General features: G+C 37.9%; 2 protein-coding genes across 2 annotated transcripts; both read left to right on the forward strand.

Annotated features, from left to right (window-relative positions):
• Window positions 1–1389: 1389 nt before the first annotated feature.
• Window positions 1390–9377, forward strand: LOC146330460 (uromodulin). The gene is made up of 9 exons (XM_084716015.1): window positions 1390–1446; window positions 1530–1621; window positions 2717–3502; window positions 3745–3953; window positions 7199–7350; window positions 8336–8578; window positions 8680–8839; window positions 8943–9018; window positions 9120–9377. Exons 2-9 carry the CDS (start codon window positions 1546–1548, stop codon window positions 9137–9139), a joined length of 1722 nt encoding a protein of 573 aa, XP_084572141.1. The 5' UTR covers window positions 1390–1446; window positions 1530–1545; the 3' UTR covers window positions 9140–9377.
• Window positions 9378–11207: 1830 nt separating this feature from the next.
• On the forward strand, window positions 11208–19589 carry LOC146330461 (guanine nucleotide-binding protein G(I)/G(S)/G(O) subunit gamma-5). Its single transcript, XM_084716016.1, has 3 exons — window positions 11208–11408; window positions 11943–12069; window positions 18613–19589. The coding sequence occupies exons 1-2, from the start codon at window positions 11319–11321 to the stop codon at window positions 12066–12068; spliced, it is 216 nt and encodes a 71-aa protein (XP_084572142.1). The 5' UTR covers window positions 11208–11318; the 3' UTR covers window position 12069; window positions 18613–19589.
• Window positions 19590–20707: the final 1118 nt, after the last annotated feature.

Consider the following 20707-nt stretch of genomic DNA (forward strand, 5'->3'; position numbering starts at 1 on the left):
GTTAGTCTGTGGAATGACTGTAGTGACGAAATGAAAACACGTCCAACACTGAATAATTTACAAACATGCATATGGAATGGATGATCTGAGAGGTGAAGCAGAGTAAGAACATGATAGGAGGTGTAGCTTAATTTTAATATGTACTGTTTTATTTATTTTATTCAGCTTATTTGCTCTTGCTGTGTTATGAATGTTTATGTTTATTAATTTGACTGTGTTTGGTGAAAACAGCAGGAATACTGATGCATTTCAGATAGTTTACCACTGAAATATAAATAAAGGGGTCAGGACATGTATTTACTTCTTCCTACTCCTTTTTAAAAATGAATTATTCATTCCAACATGTGTTTAAGTTCATTTGTTACTTTTTTTCATACTTGTATATGCTATTATTATATTGTTATTGTTATTATTTACTTCTACCTACTCCTTTTCAGACATTAATTATTTATTCCTGCTGAACACTTGTTGTTAAGCTCATTTGTTACTTTGGACTTTTGTTTTTCATACTTGTATATGCTTTTTTCTTTTCTTTTGATATGTTCAAAATAAAACTTAATTTAATCCAAAACTGAAATGCTTTGTAGCATAATTTCAGTATATGAAGGGCAAGCTGTTGTACACAGGTACTTAAGTGTTATAAAAACTTATCACATGTTATGTAATGAAACAACACACTGTTCAACTATTTACAGGAATAATAAAGCACTAAAGAGGAGGTAAGTTCAGATTTATAACGATTCCATAATGATAAGTAACATATCAATGTAACAATAGCGCAATAAAATCAAGAAAAGGTCATCCTCTCTAGTGCACTGTTGTTTTCAATACAAGTGAGCTGCTCCAAACTTTAAAGTTTCCAGTTTGTTTATCCTCTGAAATCTATAATTGCATGACAATACTTTTCCTTTGAACATTTATTGGACAAAAAAAATCTCAATCTATGATCCACTTACAGCTTCCAGAAATGGATGTCAGTGGAATTTCTTCAGCTAAACTGTGAGACGAGACTTTAAAACTGTGAGATGTGTGCAGAAAAAAAAAGAAAAGAAAAAAGAAATTAAAACTACTTTTTCCATGGTCAGGAATAAACTTTTATGCTCAAAAACTTAATGTCCTCTCATGTCATTTCAATCAGTGCTGTTGACAAGTGGCAGTTATAAATGGGCTAATTAGTATATTACATAATGTGTTTCAGCACTAATCTGATATTGATGTGGCAGCATAAATTATATCTACTCAGGTCATTGTGTGCCAGTTCTGTTTTAATTTCATCTCTTTATTTTATTTTGATTAATAAGTAACTATTTTATGTCGTATGTATCAGTGTTGCCGATGATTGGTGTTTCACCAGAGATTACTTAGTTTGAACACACTAGCAGGCCTATAAATTCACTCACAGGCAGTTTTTCACTAACTGCTGGATCGCCAAACAGCCTCTCCAAGGTAAGACTGGCAAAGTAATGAATTCTATGCATGGCAGCATAATTGAAAATGGAATTTGAAGAAATCTCTTTTGTCTTTTTCAGCAAGTTTGTGCCGTGAATGTGGTCCATAATGGGGGTGCCAGGGGCTTTGCTGTTGCTCCTAACTCTGCATATTTTTATAGGAAGAACCTCAGGTAAGCCATCTGATTTATCATTATCTAAAAAATTTAATATGACGAATCACACAGACGCAGCCAATCAGCGTCCTAGGGGAGACTACTGGCAGCTATGGGGGTGGTTTTAGGTGCGACAACAGTAAGAAATGTCCAAGGAAGTGACTGAATACTGAAGGCTTTTCTTAATGGAAAATATTTTTTTTGCTCTGCTGGCTTTGGCAAGAGTTTGATTTGACTGGTTTAAGATAGCCTGTGTTTGATCTAATAAAGATGATTCATCCAATCACCTGCCAAGTGTTTTTTTAAGTGTTTGCCCAGAGTTTCTAAGGACAACTTCCCCGATGGTCCTGTGTAACAAACTATCTGGTGTGTCAGGTTAAGAGCCCCCACTGCACCATTCAGCCAGGCTTTCTGGTTGGGGAATGTCTTTACTGTCTTTGTTCTCACCACATTATCAACATATTTGATGACATATGATGTCACTGATGCATGATCCTTAAGGTGGCATCTCTGAACATCTGCCAGTCAGTGTACTCAGAAAGCAATCCTGGGAGGCGCCTTTGTTGCTCAGTTGGTAGAGCTTGTGCCCCATGTACTGAGGCTGTCAGCCTTTGCAGTAGCCACCGGTTTTGATTCCCACCTGTGGCCCATTTGCTGCGTGTTGTACCCTCTCTCTCTCTCTACTCCTTTTCATGTCATATCTTTAGCTGTCCCTGTCAAATAGAGGCAAAAGTGCCAAAAAAATGATTAAAAAACAGTCCTACAGAGCTGCTGTAGCTTCCACTGTCCACACTTTGATTGTTTTTATCAATTTATGTGTAGATAGTTACACAGGAGAAGCAGGGAAATGTGGTCATATTGACCAAAATGGGGACAAAGAAGAGGTTTGTCGCTGCCAGGAACATTTATGTTGACATGGTCTAGTGTACTTGTTTCTCAGGTGGGGAATAATTCACCTGGTACCACTTCAAAGCTAGTGAAATTGAGCAAATTAGGTTTCCGTGTAATTGTATTCACATGACAGCTTAACACCAATTATCTGTTTCATTTGGTAAAGCTACTAAAATTACCAACAGAATGCATCAAACTTAACTGTCCTTGTACTTTTCACAGGGACACGTGTCACCAGTTGTGATTCATGTCATGATGAAGCCACCTGCCTGGAGTCACGAGAAAGAGGCGACTCTTTCATCAACCACGCTTTCTCTTGTGTCTGTAAAGATGGTTTTGTAGGCGATGGTCTCACCTGTTACAATAAAAAACTCTGCAGTGACTCTTCTTGCTGTAGCCAAGGTTATCACTGGTCATCAGACAGCGGCTGTGTGGACACAGACGAGTGCTCCCTCCCAGATTCACCCTGTGAACCAACTCAGGTTTGCCAAAACACCCCGGGCTCCTTCGAATGCCTGATGCCTTCCTCCAGGTCCAGATCAGGTCCCTCTTCCCGATCTGTCCAGTTCAGCTGTGGAAATACAGTTTGTCCTCCAGGCATGGACTGCATCAATACTAACGGGACTCTCCGCTGTGCTGACCCCTGTGGGCACTACACTGTCCTGAATGATGACTGGCGTTCAGTAAATAACACATCGAATCAGACCATACACTGCGACCGAGATGTTAACTGGCAGGGCTGGTATCGGCTGTTTCTGGGGAAAAGAAGTGCTCATATTCCAGAGAGGTGTGTGGGTGAAAAGAGGTGTGGAACCCATGCTACTCTGTGGATAACACAACCTCATCCCACACGGTCAGATGAAATTGTTGAACGCAATGTGTGTAATGCCTGGGGTGGCAGCTGTTGCTATTTTGACTTGCATACCATCCATGTCAAGCACTGCTATGAACGCTACTACATCTACAAACTTGTGAAGCCATCTGGATGCTCTTTTGCATACTGTGCAGGTATTGTTCCATTTGAAACATCTTTTACTGTACAAACAAATTCAGTTTTCTTCAAGTGAATGAACTACTTCTCCTAGTGTTGTTTGTGAATGTAGGTTTCTTTTTATATTTGGCAATGTCTTGACATATCTAAAATGACATACTAATAATACTGTGGTGAGGGTTTAAGGAGGTTCTCATTGTGAATTCTTCTAGTATATATCTAATCTCCTTTCTTTTACACTTTATATATTTTTCTTTAGTCCGGCACTCTGAACCCTGGCTTCCTCAGCTCACATGTGGCCATGATAAACTCCAAGTAGGGGTGGATTTGGTTGGCTTGACTTCCTCTGGTATGGACCCATTTTCTGGCAACCTAGCAGCACACAACTGCTCCTGGGTCAGAGAGCGTGATGATGTTGTGTGGTACGAAGTGGAGGCTACGGAGGGTGCCTGTGGAAACACGCTGAGGGTAAAGACTTAACTACTGTTTTTTTTTGTCTTTTTTCCTGCTGTAAACCTGATTATTGGCATGTGTATAAAAATATGTTTTGTGTGTCTTGCTCTTTTACTACTATATCCTGTGATGTATGGGCATAGTTAAATGTTCTGAGTCCTTCTTTAGCTGTAGACACTTGAATTCTGGGGCTGTCAGCCCAGGACAGCAGGGGTTTGCATTTCCATTACAACAGGTGGGCCTTTTCCACCCATGCTTTTGGCCACGCTGAGCTAAACTGCACTGCAACGAAGTGCATTTTCATTATCGCTTTCAGTGCGCCAACTTGCACTGAGCCACGCCTGAGATGGACCAACTTTGGAGTAGGGCCAACGCATGAACCCGACCCTCCTCCAGATGGGCTGTGGTGACATCTTGCTGGCCGCAGCCAACCCGTGGTGACCCTCCTTTCTTCCCCTCGAGCAAGTGCATGTTGTACTACTCAGCTCATTTGTGTTCAGGAGAGCAAAGAGGAAGATGTTTCTTTAACTCTCTTTATGTTCAGTTCTCCGAACTTCTGTAGCTTCTGGCAGAATCTTTTTCGTTTGAAATGTAGTTTTTCTCCTCTGTTGCCATTTGTACTTTCAGGTATGTGCATTATTTTACTGTTTCATATTCATTTTCAGCTGTGTTGGGGTTGTGTCAAGTTAGTGCTGATGATATACAGTGCCTTGCAAAAGTATTCACCCCCTTTAGCATTTTTCGTGTTTTGTTGCCTCACAACCTGGAATTAAAATGGATTGTTTGAGGGTTTGCATCATTTCATTTACAGACCATGCCTACAACTTGAAGATGTGATTTATTTATTTTTTATTGAGAAGCAAACAACAAATAGGACAAAATAACGGAAAACTTCAATGTGCATAACTATTCACCCCCTAAAGTCAGTACTTTGTAGAGCTACCTTTTGTGGCAATTATAGCTGCAAGTCACTTTGGATAAGTCTCTATGAGCTTGCCACATCTAGCCACACAGATTTTTGCCCATTCCTTAAGGCAAAACTGCTCCAGCTCCTTCAAGTTGGATGGGTTCCGCTCGTGAACAGCAATCTTCAAGTCTGACCACAGATTCTCAATTGGATTAAGGTCTGGGCTTTGACTTGGCCATTCCAACACATTTAAATGTTTCCCCTTAAACCACCTGAGTGTTGCTTTAGCAGTATGCTTAGGGTCATTGTCCTGCTGGAAGGTGATCCTCCGTCCCAGTCTCAAATCACTGGCAGACTGAAACAGGTTTTGCTCAAGAATATCCCTGTATTTAGCACCATCCAAATTTCCCTAAATTCTGACCAGTCTCCCAGTCCCTGCTGCTGAAAAACATGGTGGAGGTTGGGATTATAAGATGTGTTGGGTTTGCACCAGACATAGCATTTTCCTTGGTGGCCAAAAAGTTCAATTTTAGTCTCATCTGACCAGAGCACCTTCCTCCATACATCTGGAGAGTCTCCCACCTGCCTTTTGGTACACTCAAAATGTTCTTTATTATTTTTATCTTTAAGTAATGGCTTTTTTCTGGCCACTCTTCCATAAAGTCCAGCTCTGTGGAGTGCATGGCTTATAGTGGTCCTATGGGCAGATACTCCAGTCTCTGCTGTGGAACTCTGCAGCTCCTTTAGGGTTACCTTTGGTCTCTGTGTTGCCTCTCTGACTAATGCCCTCTTTGCCCGGTCTGTGAGTTTTGGTGGCCGGTCCTCTCTTGGCAGGTTTGTTGTGGTACCATGTTCTTTCCATTTGATCATGATGGATTTGATGGTGATCCAGGGATTTTGATATTTTTTTATAACCCTATCCTGACTTGTACTTCTCAACAACTTTGTCCCTGACTTGTTTGGAGAGCTCCTTGGTCTTCATGCTGTTTTTTTAGTGATGCTTCTTGCTTAGTGGTGTTGTAGCCTCTGGGGCCTTTCAGAAAAGGTGTATATATACTGACAGATCATGTGATACTTAGATTGCACACAGGTGGACTTTATTTCACTAATTATGTGACTTCTGAAGGTAATTGGTTGCACCAGAACTTTAGGGGCTTCATATATGCTTCATATATGCTATATATGCTATATATATATGTATATATGTGTATATATATATATATATATATATATATATATATATATATATATATATATATATATATATATATATATATATATATATATATATGTATATATATTTTTTATTTTTTATTTATTATTTAAAAACATCTAATTTACAGCTTGTGATGTAACAAAATATGTAAAAAGCCAAAGGGGGTGAATACTTTTGCAAGGCACTGTACATCAATACATCCTAAGACCTTTGGGACCCCCAGGAGAAACTTCATCAGGCATCGAGCATATGATATCTATATTGATATCTTGCTTTCAACACTGAGGAGTAAGATGGTTCTGAACTGCTTGGTAGTGCTTATATTCTTCTCCATCATGCAGATGCCCTCAGCAAATCTCCATTGCTGAGCTACCTTCCCCCTCTTCCAGATCACCTGAGGCCCCTCTTTGACATTGTAAAGGCCTGGGGCTGAGCATGTTCAAGCAGCCCTGAAGACTTTGTTAATCTCCTTTAATGTTAGCTCCTTTATGTTTAAGTCAAAGGTGGGTTCTGGCAATATCACACTCTTTCTCTCGTCTGCTGCAGGCGTGTCTGAGATACCAGTCAATCTGCATCAATCCTTGCCCTGGCTCCAATGATGCCATTCATTTCCTCATCAAACTCATCTCTCCATGTCGTAGCTGCTGACCTCTTAACCTGTCAGTGTTTAAATCCATCTAGGGGAGAATCTTGCAATGCATGAAGTTTCTAGCCAGTGTGGGGTGACGCCATATGACCATGACCATATGACCATGCCATGACAAGGTTGTTTTTTTGTGTGTGTGTGATTTTTGAACACATATGTATCCCTACCTGAAGAGCACCTCAAATAAAATCACATTTATTACAAGAGGCTCTCCCACACATACATTTTTTAATCTAATTTTGACCTGTTGGTTCCTCAGGCCACATGGATTTTTGCAGACCTCATACACAAACTGCACTGTCATATACAAAGACTCCATATAGTCTTTATACCATCATCCATCTATTATTACTGCTATAAAGACATGGTCATTGGTCTCCAAATGAGGAGGACAGTTTCTTTAACCACTCAGTCATGCTGCTGTGTACAGAACATGCTCTCAAGCAGACTTAATCATTTGACTGATAATTTAATCATCTTCTGTCTTTCAGACCAACAGCACACATGCCATCTACTCAAACAGTTTATTTATCTACCCATTAAGCAATGCATCCTTCAGCCTTCCCATGAGTCTTCCCTTCTCCTGTGCTTATCCCCTGGACACAGACGCCAGCCTGAACCTGGCTATCAGACCATTCCTGGAGTAAGTAGCCTGTAATAATAGCGATAATGAAGCTCCTGTGTGTGTAATTAAAATGGCTCTAGTCTAGTGTCTTTTTTTATACAATCACTGGGAGTCACCAACGTCACGTGAGTCGGATTTTCAAATCCACATCATGCTGAACTGCAGTGTCACATTTTGTAATACACGAAATGGATAAAACAGTTCTGTTAATTTGTTGGTTACTTATGCATTACATATTCAGCAATAAAGATCAAGATCTCTTTTGTAAAGGAAGTGTGATTACAGAAACAATGTTGAACAAATCATATATATATGATTTCACAAGATAAGTCAGTCACACAAAACAATCATATAGAAAGAATTATTAAAACAATCACACATTTTTTGGAAAACATATCAGCAGGTAAAACCTAACCGCAGAGGAATGATTATTTCTAATTTATCTGGATTTACAGTTAAAGTTGGTGAGTTGTATCATTGTTATTTTCTGCTATGATACTTTAGATAGCAAGGCATTATACAGTAGACAAAAACAGTTATGCTGATGTCATGGTGACCATCTAACTTTTTCTCATAATTCACAGTGGTGAGAGCAATAGCTGTCTTAAATGATGAATTCAGCCCTGTGTTAAATGGCATCCAGGCAATGAGCTATCAGTATTCACAATGCAATAAAGCTGTTACCTCCATCCTAGTTAACATTTCGTCCCTTCATTATGGCTTAAAGAACAGAGCATGGTACAAGCAAAGCTGTGCCTGAAGAGGCCTGACTGATGGTTCTACTATATAGCTATTGAGTTGATTATTTAGTAAAAAAAAAAGATGTTATTGCCTATTCTTTGTTAATTAATGGACTCCTTTAAAGAACCAAGAAAACACCTCTTTACATCAATAAATATCCTGAGCATTCTAAAATAATCAAGGAATATTACAATAACAAGATGAAAAAACGTGGAAAAGAGAGACTTGGGTACCTTAACAAAAAAGCATGTCCTCTTGACAGGTTGGAAGGTGGCATATTGGACTCAGGGACCAAAGCCAGAGCCTCCATGTCTCTGTTCCGTGACTCCAGCTACACTGAGACTTACTCAGCAGGCCAGGTCACCTTGCCGCTGGGCTCACCACTGTACGTGGGCGTCTCTGTGGAGGAGAGAGATCCAGGCTTTGCAGTTGTTTTGGAGGACTGCTACGCCACTCAATCATCAAACCCTGATGATCCCATGCGACACTTTTTCATCCAGAACAAGTAAGTGTCCCTCTGGAGCCTCAGCAGATGGTCTGTGGAATATAATGGAAACTGGAAAAGGTTAAATGTGTAGAGATGAGCCTCACCATCTTCTCTGTCAGGTGTCCCAGTGACCGTCGACGGGTGTCAGTGACTGAGAGCGGCTCGTCCCTCCAGGCTCGGTTCACTGCCCTGTTCTTCCTGCTCCAGGATGAATACAGAGATGTTTTCCTTCACTGCAGCCTGAGCCTGTGTGACCGAAGGACCAACTCCTGTGTTCCAGTAAGTCACACATTTCACTTCATCAATAACATTGTCAGTCCATCATCAAAGCTGCTTAAACACAGAGTTTTAATGGTATATCTTATTTTTTTCATCCATGTAGCCTTGCACAAGGAGGATGCAGCGCTCTGTTTCCAGCTCTGAACCTGTGAAGCCCCTCAGCATTGGACCAATCATTTGTGAGTATGATTTACAATGTGGTTTCAAAGGTAATGCCTCAACACAATGAAATATATGAAATTAATAATCATGTTTTCTTTTTCTCTTTTTTCATCTTCAGGGGAGAAGTCACTTGATTGAGCTAGTGACATACAATAATCATAACACATTACATATTGTGATATTACTTTTGTTTTAAGATGTTTTCCAGATGATTTATAAGACATAAGATGATCAAATTGCATATTAGATATACAATATTACATTTTCATATTACCACACTTTGTATCATTCCTCAGTTATATTACCTTTGCAATGGCTGTGTTACTAAACACACACAGAAACTACAGGGTTTATAATAAAGGTGAAGGTACCAATACTCTCCTTCGTCTCTGTGATTATTTCCAGCACATTCTTGATGTGAATATGTTATATATGTTTGACTTTATAAATCCTTTTTTTAAAAAAAATAATACTTTGTTGCTTTTTTTTTTTTTTTACAAGGTATTTTCTCTGTTACTCGGGCTAAGAACCATATATCTAAAAAATATTATGGATTATTCTGTAGATCCAGTGACTGCTGACTCCAACTGATATGTGTGCATGGTGTTTAATACCAGCTTCTTTTTTGTAATAAAGTCCTGTACCTTGATGGTGGAAGCTGCAGTAGTCAACAAATAAAATGCAAAACCAAGCTGCAGTAATGACACATGGCTTTTGGATCAGACTCAAATTTATTTTACTATTTGATAAATTGCCATTAAATTTAGCACAACTATCCCTGTTTTATAAAGCCATGACTTTTCCTCTGGCGCCACCATGAGGTTGACTTTTGTGAAGTTGAGAGTGAAATGTCTCAACAACAGTTGGTATGAGGTTTCACAGTAACAATCTTAGGTGCTGATGTTCCTGTGCTCCTGTTTTTTGGGCAACAAAATATATATATATTTTTTTATTACAGACATGTGACCATACCTGGCTATCTGCACAGAGTTATATACAAAACATAAGTCTCTTGTCTATCTGATATACTTATCACACTCAAAAAATTGTTTTAACTAAAAAAATAAATAAATAAATAAATAAATAAATACAGAAAATAAATAAATAATGTTGGTGTAAAATTTTAAGTTGACTGAATCTGAAAAGTTGAGGTAATTTTGAAATGATTAAAAACAAATAAACTTTTCTGGTCAAATAAATATGATAACAATTCAGTTGTGAAAATTGTTATATTGAGATATTAAGTTGAAGCCACAGCTTAAGTCACACTGAAGAACATTACAAACAAATTTGATTTCCTTTTACATTTTCTCAGTTTGAAAAGTCAGTTCTTCGTTTCAGATAAATAATTTGTACAGCATTGGCACAAACACAATATGTGAAACTATGTGTCAGGGGATGGAGACTGAATTCATAACCCATGGTTTGCAGTTATTTCATCGTTGTGAAAACAAGCAACCATGACTTATTTTAAACTGATTTAGAGATATATAGCAAGTTTTCATCAAATGTTTTCTTCAAAAACTATAAAAGGAGGGTCTCAGGAAAGTTTTAACTCTCAAACAATGCATGCTGGGAAGTCTGCTAATAAGATGTTCATGTTTCTTTAAAGACTTAATTTAATTAATTGATTGACTGTTTTACAGTACATTTATTCAGCTCATCATTTCAAATCAAAAGACTTCAAGTTAGCAGAACTCATAGTTATACGTTCTGACATGTTCTGAAAACAAATGCTAGCAATTCTAAGTTTAATTAACTTCAACAAATCAAACTTGTATTCCACTAAATTCCCATATGATTTTTACAGAGTATTGTTGATCCTGGCCCTGGTGTTAGATCCAAACCAAACTGCTAAATACTGACGACTCTAGCTTTTTGTCTGGTCTGCCTGAGCAGGCTTCCTCCAACACTACAATGCATTTGGTGCAGTGAAACTCAACACAAATCCTAAGCGTGTACCAAGTTTTATTTAAAACAGAACCAAACTGGTGTAAGTTCAATGAAGTGTTGATTAACCAGTACGTTTTGTTTGTTCACCCTCCATCTGAAGGTCACAGGATACTCTCCTTCTCTGCTCTCTAGGAAACTCATAATAATGGCCAGTGTATGTAGGGGGCGTGGCTCTATCTTCACTTTTTGATTGACGAGTCTACAAGCCAATAGAGTGGCTTGCTGGAGCAGAGGGGGCGAGGCTCAAAGTGACCAACGTTTCCCAGTCGGGTTCAGGGTTTAGAGCAGTTGGGGTTAATTTCCGCCCAGCGGTGGCCGTTAATATCAAGCAGCCCTCAACTTTTCTCCGCCGACAGCCGTCGTCATGTCCAACAACAATGCCAGCAACAACTTAATTATCGCTCAGAGGGCCGTGAAACAGCTCCGGTTAGAGGCCAGTATCCGGAGGATCAAGGTACGAACGAACCCCGCAACACTGACACACAAACACGGAAGACTGAGCCAACCTACTGTTGAATGGCGGAGACAAACTGTAGCAAAAATGACAGACTGGACTCTTACCTCTCAGCCCTCAAAGAACTGGTGTACAAAGTTACACATGAAGTGGTTTCTGCTTGACCAAACCACAGCTAAAAGCGAACAAGTTTCTTCCGCCTTTTAACGGCTGTCAGTTGTATTCTTCTAGTTTCGGTCTGTTTTCCAGTTAAAAGTGTCAACGTATCGACAGAAGTGACACGTTTGTACAAATTAAACCACTTAAACGAGGGTAGACATTGTTTGTCAAAAAAGTTACACAGTAGACACACCCGTCATGTAGCCTGTTGCGCCGTTGCTTGCAAATGTCATGCAAAATAGTGCCAGTTAGTCAGTGTACGTAAATGAGAGTTGGTAGAGTAACGAGTCTGGAGCAGTACACATAATGTACATGTGATACAGGCTGTTTATGTTTCCTCTCACACGCGCCATTGTCATATGTCTGGCTCTGCAGGTGTCCCAGGCCGCAGCTGAGCTGAGAAACTTCTGTCTGCAAAATGCCTCCAAGGACCCTCTCTTGGTCGGGATTTCCTCCAGCGATAATCCCTTCAGACCCCCCAAATCCTGCTCCCTGTTCTGAGGTAGGCCTGCTTTTTCCCTTCATCCAGGCTTCAGCTGAAGACTTAAGCTGTTCGGTTAATTACTCTAGGGAAGAAATTGGTTACACCTCCACATTGAGTTTACACTGAAATCAATTTACTAAATTTAACCAGGTGCTATAGAGCCCCAAGAGCCACCCAGGGGTTGTACAAAAGGTGTTCATGACATGAGTCATGATTAGGGCCCGACTGATACTGTACAGCTGGGTGGCAACCACCTCATCGGGATCAATCCCAACATCAATATATTGGCCAATATTCTGTATACATAATATAATGCAAGAATATATACGTAAACACACATTTTATTCAGAGATTATTCAAAATGGTTATCACTGTAATCTTTCACTGGTATTTTAATAACAATGAATAACTATTAACAAAGAATAATAGAGTAAATTGTATGCATATGAAATGTGATCAAAGTAATCAAATACACTTAAAATGTTGTCAGTAAAGCTATTAAATAAAAACAAACTGCATTACATTTTGCAAAAACAAACAATAGAATGATATTGCTTTAATAGGCCAGTATTGGGCCTATAATATTGGTTGGGCTGTAGTCAATATTGATGTTAAAGGCACCTGCACTCACCTGTATACAAGTTAAGGGCCTTAACTAGTCAACCTCATCAGAGATTAATTTGCAAATGATAATGTTTATCCGTAAATGTCTTCAGATTGCTTGTTTTGTCCAACCATCAGCCACTAAACTAAACACATTGTATTCTTAATCTGGGCGTTTTCCCCCCCCCCCACTGGCCAAATGGCTTGTGAAGGTCCAAATTTTACAAGCCACTCAATAGATACTGTTGTTGTTTTGTTTTGGGTTTTTTGGCTGGTGAGTGAAACAAATGTACCATGTACTTGAATAGTTACCAACATTTGGCTAGTGGCTGGTGCTAATTTTGTGTACAGTGTACAGTCATATAAAAGAGAACAAAGCAGCAAATCCTGACATTGGAATAGCTGGAACAAGCAAATGTTGACTAAAAAAAAAACACCCTCAAACAGATTATCAAAACAATTGCTAATTCATTTTAAGGCTGCTGATTCTCTGCCCATTTTTTGATGGTGGTCTACTATGTTTTATACTTGTCTGTAACTATATTTTCTAATATGGATGTTTGACCACATTGTGAAGCTAAAAGCAAATTTGTGAATCAGTTCTAATCTAAATCTTATTATACTTAAAATAGAGCTGAAATAATTAGTTATTCAATTAGGAATTAATTAGCAACTATTTTGATAATTGACTAATTGTCTAAGTAATTTCTGTCAGTTTCAAATCACAGGAAGTACAATATCTGTTTAAGGTAAAAACTAAAAAACAGAAAAATAAAAACTATCTTCATTTGGTACAGATTCTTGCCCAAAAAAAGTCATTTTAACATGTTTTTCAAGACACAACTTTTGTTCAGTGGCCTGGTGAAGTGCCTCCGTAACTTTGATTAAAAAATTGAAAACAGACCTTTCTCCCACCAGCTATTTTGACATGAAATAGTAGTGTAAACACAGGTGTTAGCAATGATACTAATTAAGGTTCTGTTCCATTCACCTTTAAACAAAGTAAACAACTGGAAAAAGACAAATCTCACCACAAAAGTGCGTCTTATCTGATCGGGCCCCCAGGGGGTCGCTATTGTATATTTTGACTCACTGGAAAGGCTCTGCCACACGAAATGGATTGGGACCTTAAAGGTATAGTTTGTATTGTTTGAAGTGGGGCTATATGAGGTGCTTATCTATAGTAAGTTTATTATGTACATAGATGTATTATGTACGTAGATGGCATTCAGCACATTCCCCAGTTTGGTGAAGCAGCAGTAATGCAGGTGTAGGAAGCTAAACAGTGCCACTTAAAGAGGGCCGACCTAAAAAAAAAATCAGTATTAGTTTGAAGGGATGGTTAACCCAAACATAAAAGTTCAGTCATTATTTACTCACCCTCATGCTCATTGATTTATGTTAGTCTGCAAAACACTGCTAGTGTTTCACAGGAAATCATTGTTGAATGATGTTGAATCTCCCAAACAATATAAGTAAAATGGTGACCAGCATTCAAACATAAAAAGCAACTGGAAAAAAACAAACAAAAACAAAACATGAAATGCATCCATAATGCTCATCTGGTGTAATCCAAGTCTCCTTAAGTCCCGACATGCTGTTTGCACACTGTCACACCACACACATCTAGTTCAGACAGTGTGCATGTGCATGTGCATGTAAATGTGGCTCCAAGCTAAGGATCTACAGTGAGGATTTAGGCTAAAAACATGATGAAAATAACAATTTTTTTATCTGTTGGGACTTAAGAAGACTTGGATTACTCCAGACGAGTAGTATGGAGGCATTTTATGTTTTTATTCTGTTTCTTTCTTTCTGTCTTTTTTATGTTTGAAAACTGTTCACCATTCACTTCCATTGTTGGGGAAATTCTGCAATGCTGTTTACCTATGAAATTCCAGCAGTGTTTTGTGGACTAAAAAACTAAACCTGTCCTTCAATTGGTAGATAAGGAATAAATTTTAATGTTTGGGTTAACCATCCCTTTAAGTGTACACTATATTTAGAATATTTTCACAGCATTGTTTTTCCTTTACTGACAAGAAGAAGCTGTTATATGAACCAAATATTGTTCTCTCCAAAGTTGCCATACTCCTTTGGCAAAAACAATGATTTACCTCGCAGAACATGGGGGTTGCTTGTTTATTGCTGCCTCAGTCAGTTAGTTTGTTTGTGTTATTTTGTGAATCTGGACTTATGTTTTTTTTTTTTTTTGGCTGGATCGAAGTTTCTTATAGGAATTGGCTGGCTGGTTTTCTGGTGCCAGCATCAAATATCTGATTTTGCACCAGTCAGAATTACACAAATGCTCCACGATAGTCACATCATGCATGCAGCAACACAGACGGTAACGTTACAGTCATATTAAATGTCCCTGGTCACAGCTACACATGCAGCATGTCATTGGTGTGAATAGGAGGAGCAATAGATTTCATGAACAGGATCAAACTTTCTAACCCTTCAGGATAACATTACCTAGCAGCATACAGCTATTCTAAATCTAATGTCCAGTTCTGGCTGAAGAATGAACAATCCATGCTGACCACATTCCCCAAACATTTTCTCAACCAGACTCATTTATTTTCTGCTTCACTGCTATACTTACAGAAAATCAGAATCAGCCAAGAAAATTGCAACCATTGCATCGATAGTTTCTTATGGAGGTACAATGGATAAGTATCTCATAAAGCCCCACTTCAAATAATCGAACACCTGCGTTTACTTGACTATTTCATATCAACAGTGTTGCTATCAAAAAGGTCTATTAGTGGCATTCCAAGTGTTAAGGCTGTACCAAATCATAATCAACATAAAAAAAATAAATATCCTGGAACAAAATCCTCAATTTGTTTGGATTAGGTGAGTTAATGTATTTCAGGGGTTGTTAAACTTTTTACTGATGGTCTGCATCTGATTTTTATTCAAGGTCAGGGGTCTTGAATGATCAGCGATAACAAAACAACAATTAATGAACTGACTTTTTAAGACAATTTTTAAGCATCATAGATTCAAGTTCAAGATAATCAAAGTTCATTCAAGTTCACTGGGAGAAAAGGTGATTTAGGAGGTGATAGCAAATCCTCCAATGTAAAGTTAATGCATGAGCTCAGCAGCAAGGACACACAACACTCCAACTGTTAAGGCCAAAATGCACTATAAGTGTCTGACTCTTGTGTTTTGAAATACACTCATCGCTCTAAATGCCAGAATACGCACTAAACTGCCTTGATGTAACCACTCCAAATTTGTTTTGCTTTTGGAGCATCAAATTAGGACCAGAGCATTTTTTCTGCACCTGCAATATGTGTTTGGGGAGAGTTAAATGGAATTGAAAAGGCATCTATATGAGGAGCGAGTGCTTATGGAGCTGCAGCTCAACCTTCAACCAGGGAAAAGGGAAAAAAAATCTGACCTGCAGCGGAGAGGGAGAGAGAGAGTGTGTGAATATGGACAGATGTGCCAACTTGATATAAAAAACTTTTTATGATCATGACTTATAATATTACTGTACAGTTCTGTGGTTTAAACACTACAGATTTAAATATCTGTCTCTGTAAAAGCCAAACGGACAGACGCTCATCTCCTCCACAAAACGTTTGTCACTGCGCTGCATTATTATATACTATGATGACCTGTCTGGACTCTGTCTCTTCCTCTTCATCCTCTCTGTGTGTGTCGGTATGCAGTTTGCTGTCTGCTGCTGTCTAAAACATTAGGGGTGTCCCGATCCGATATTGATATTGGATATCGGTCCAATATCAGCCAAAAAACGAGTATTGGATTTTATCGGACTGCATCTAAAATCTCCAATATAAGCGCTCCGATAAGCAGTCCATTTTCTGCTCCAGCACTTCTATCCATAGGTGACTCTGGTTGCTGACTATTGTTCTCTGTTTGAGTAACATCACTTGATCAAGCCTTTTCTAACATTCCACACTACAAAATAAGTAATAAAAGTATGTATGATTCGTGCTGATATCGTATCGGATCGATATCAGTATCGGCCAATACTCAAGGCTGCAATATCGGTATCGTATCGGAAGTGAAAAAGTTGTATCGGGACATCCCTATAAAACATCCTCACTGATACAGATTAAAAAATATATAAATGTACTATTTTTTCATTATATAGACTGATCTGAAAAAAGGTGAGGATTTTATTAAAGAAATAAGCTATTATTAACAATGATTATACTAAAGAAATAAATATATACCTTTTCCTAAAATGTTACTGCTGGTTCTGTGGTCTTGGAATTTTAAATCTGAATCTTTAAATCTTCTATTGATACACATCAGTTCAGGCTTGTAGTGCATTTTGGCCTTTAATGTTGCCTTGGCAATGATGACAACGATAGAGAAATAAGCCATGTTAAAAACACATTTATCTGGAGACAAATTTGCTGTGAATAATCACCAGCTATTCTGTATATTCAGTGTTACTAACAGTCAATTGATCAATAAAAAAATATTTCTAATAGAAAATATTACACCCACATAAGGTATGGGCTTTGCTGTTCGCATCTGGAAAAGCCTTGGTCTATTTTTATTAAATCAGCTTCTTTTACTGAATATAACTCTTTAGTTTCGTCAACATGAATGTAATTTATGGTGCTGCTAGATTGCTGCTAAGCCTGTTAGTACAGGGGTGTGACTACCTTTGTGTGTGGCAAGCAGGAGAGGGGATCGTTTTTCACCACAGTGAAAATGTTGGACACCAACAAATGCAGATTAAAGCAGAATATTTAAAAACATGTTTTGAATTTTTGAAATTATTACATTTATCTTTTTCAATCAGTTTTGACTTTTGGACTTCACAACATCCCATGTAGCCACCACTGAATTCTAATCCTACAAATAGTATAATACTAAATATATTTGTGTGCACTATTCTTTATCCGTAACTGTGCAGAAATACCAGTTTCAGCAGAATGAAAAGGCATGCAAAAAGAAAAAAAAACCCTGCACAGTATGCAAATGTTGATTCAGAATTTGAATGTCAAAGGTATGAACGAAGCTTCAAACTATTCCACACAGCCCTATCAGGTGTTTTCACTTATTCTGGCTGATTAGACATCTGTTAAGGTTGAAGTTCTGAGAAGCTGAACAGGGAATTACTTGAGATCACCAGACAACAGAAGAAGTGGACTTTTTCACAGCAAACATTTAAACTTGTCATAGTAGGAAAATCACAGGTACTACTAATAACATTAACAATGTCTCTATTGTATTCAGGTGCCCTAGTAAGTCATGACACTGTGGCAGTGACCCAGCATGAACCTGACCATGAAACAGAAGCAGCTTAATGGAATTCAGACAATATTTATTTTATTATTATTTACATGTTAGCTTTTCCTGCTGTGACATGTCACAATTAGGGTGCATACAGGTGCTGGAAATCCTTAAAAACGCTTAAATTTTAATGAGGTTTTAAAGGTTTGAAAAAAGTGTTTAGCTTTTGGCTAAAGTGCTTGAAGCTGCTTGAAACTGTAGTTGCATTGCTTTAATAATTAATTTCAATCAAACTGAATGGTTCACTTTTTAGATAAAGAAAGAAATATAAGTTGAAGACAGCCTAACTGCTTTTGCCTTTCACATAAAATGAAGACGATGAGCCTCACTTGCCACAGTTGATAATGTGCCAAGAGGTTGCTGTTTCAATGAGCGTTGGTTTGAATTAAAAGGATTTGTTAAAATGGCAATTTACCGACAGGTGACGGATTTTGAAACATGAAACTTTGTTTGTTTTCTTTTAATTTCTCACCCGTCTGTAGAACTCTATCACAAAGCATAATTTTGGTTGTTTACAGCTCAATGACATCTGATTTAATGTGATGGATGAAATGAAATAGCCCTAGTCATTTTGAGAACATATATATGTGTGTATATATATAAATATGTAACCTGTGACAGTTTTCTTTAAAAACGTTTCCCTAATAATCTCTGTTTTTCTGTTAACAGCAAGAAAGAAAGATGGTTTTTCCGTCGAAGGCTTTCTTCACTTCTACTTGATGCCGCTGTGGGCTGAACCAGCAGCTCCTCTTGGGATGATGCAACATGGGACTGATGGGTTCGGGGGAGGGAACTTTTCCACTTGTTTGCCAAACTAATGGTATCATAACTCCCATCTGTTACATTACAGCAGGGCCAAACTCTACACGTTCAAAAACACTTGTTATGACACTAACTTGACTAATGATTAAGTCATTCTTGGTTTACCTAGTACTTAACATGTCTGATCCAATGGCCTCTGTCTCCAGTTAGTGAAATTCAGCCCATGTGATTGGCTACTGAAAGTGCAACTTCCTCTTGTGTTTTGTGTGAAACAATCAAACATTAATTTAACCAGGTGCTGTTCAAGAATAAGAATATGTTGTTATTATCTATACACTATATTTCATATGGTGGCCAACAGACATACTGATAGCATTTGAATGAACCTAATGTATCTTAAACTATTCATGTATTTGTGGCAATGGTAAAGGTGTTACTACTTTTCTGAGGTACGACAACATGGTACAGACTTTAACCCTTTAGTGCAGGGAAAGGTGATTGTTGATTAACCTTACATCCTGCATTTTTTCTGTATATATTTAACAACCTGTTCGGGTTGCTTTTATTAGCCTGTATTTTCCTGTCATTAATTTAAGAAGAAAAAAAACACACCTAACACTATTTGGTGCAACCTGGTAGCAAATTTAATGTATATCACTTTACATACACAAATGGCCAAACAACAAATACTCATTTATTTGTTTTAAACTTCCACATGTTTGTATTTAATGAATCATGGTGCAGTGACTTGTTGCATTAATCATTTTCCACACTGGAAACCTATTCCAATCAACCAAAACTTTTACTACTGTTAACCTGTATCTTTCTTAACTTTGCTACTGTGGGCAACCCTTTAGAAATTAAATGACTTTTTCAGACACTGATGAATGATTGTATGTGATTTTTGTATGTCAGTGCTTCTTTTAAAGTGTCTCTTTTTAATTGTTTATAAGGTGTCATGACACTTTGTTCTTACTACAAACACATCACCAGGGTCAAAGAAGAGGTTAGTACATGGATGATGCAGCCTCTTTGTTTGATTTTATTGACAATTCAGAATTAAAGCACAAAGACTGAAGGGTATGTAAGTGTGTAAGCATCAACATCTGAAAGAATATCGTTTGTACAAAGTGACATAATAAAATGAATCGGGTGGCTGTTTGTAGGGCAGGATTAAATTTACTTCATCAAATAATGACTAGTGGACATATGGCCACTGTCATAAATGTACAGAATGATACCAGACAGGTGGGACCATTAACTAATTGTAAATTCATGTGAAACACTGTGTGCCAGATTCAGGGTTGTGTTTTCCTATACAGATAGGCAGTGGGTGATTTGGTATCTTTCAAAAGGGGGAATGGACCCAATTTTGTTCACCTGCGACTACCTATATAGTTAAGAGCAGTCATTCCCAAAGACTGGGTCTGGGCCAACAGGTGGGTCACAGGGAAATTTATTTGGGTCCCCATATAAATAAATAACTTTGGAGGAAATATTGCACATTTAAGATTTATATCTGCCGTACACCTTTTATAAAGCATTTAAAATGTTTTTTTTTACTGATGAGAGGTAAAACGAGTCTAATTCTAAGTTGACTTATTTTGTGTCATTTATGAAGTAGGCTAAAATGTCCTGTGCTGTTTTCCTAATAAGAGGAAATAAAAACAATGAAATGGCCTGTTCACTCAGCCTAAAGTAATTTATTTCTCATTTATAAAGTCTTAACGTGTTTATGTTTTCAATTAAATGTTGAGATAATACAGGGTGATGTGAAAATGACGGTAAAATGGTCAGGAACATTCGTTTATGCACAAATTAATTCTTACCAGAATTTACTGTAACTTGGGTCACAATGGTTTGTCATTTCAAAAATCTGGGTCCTCGGAAAAAAAAAAGTTTGGGAAACACGGTTTTAGATCTAAAACCAAACTGACAAAAGGGCGCGACTATAAGAGAAAGTTGTACAAATGTTAGTAATACATGCTGTATTTGCTTCACC

This window comes from Lutjanus erythropterus, chromosome 3 (assembly GCF_056507025.1).
Source record: "Lutjanus erythropterus isolate fLutEry1 chromosome 3, fLutEry1.hap2, whole genome shotgun sequence".
NCBI classification, from domain to species: domain Eukaryota; kingdom Metazoa; phylum Chordata; class Actinopteri; order Lutjaniformes; family Lutjanidae; genus Lutjanus; species Lutjanus erythropterus.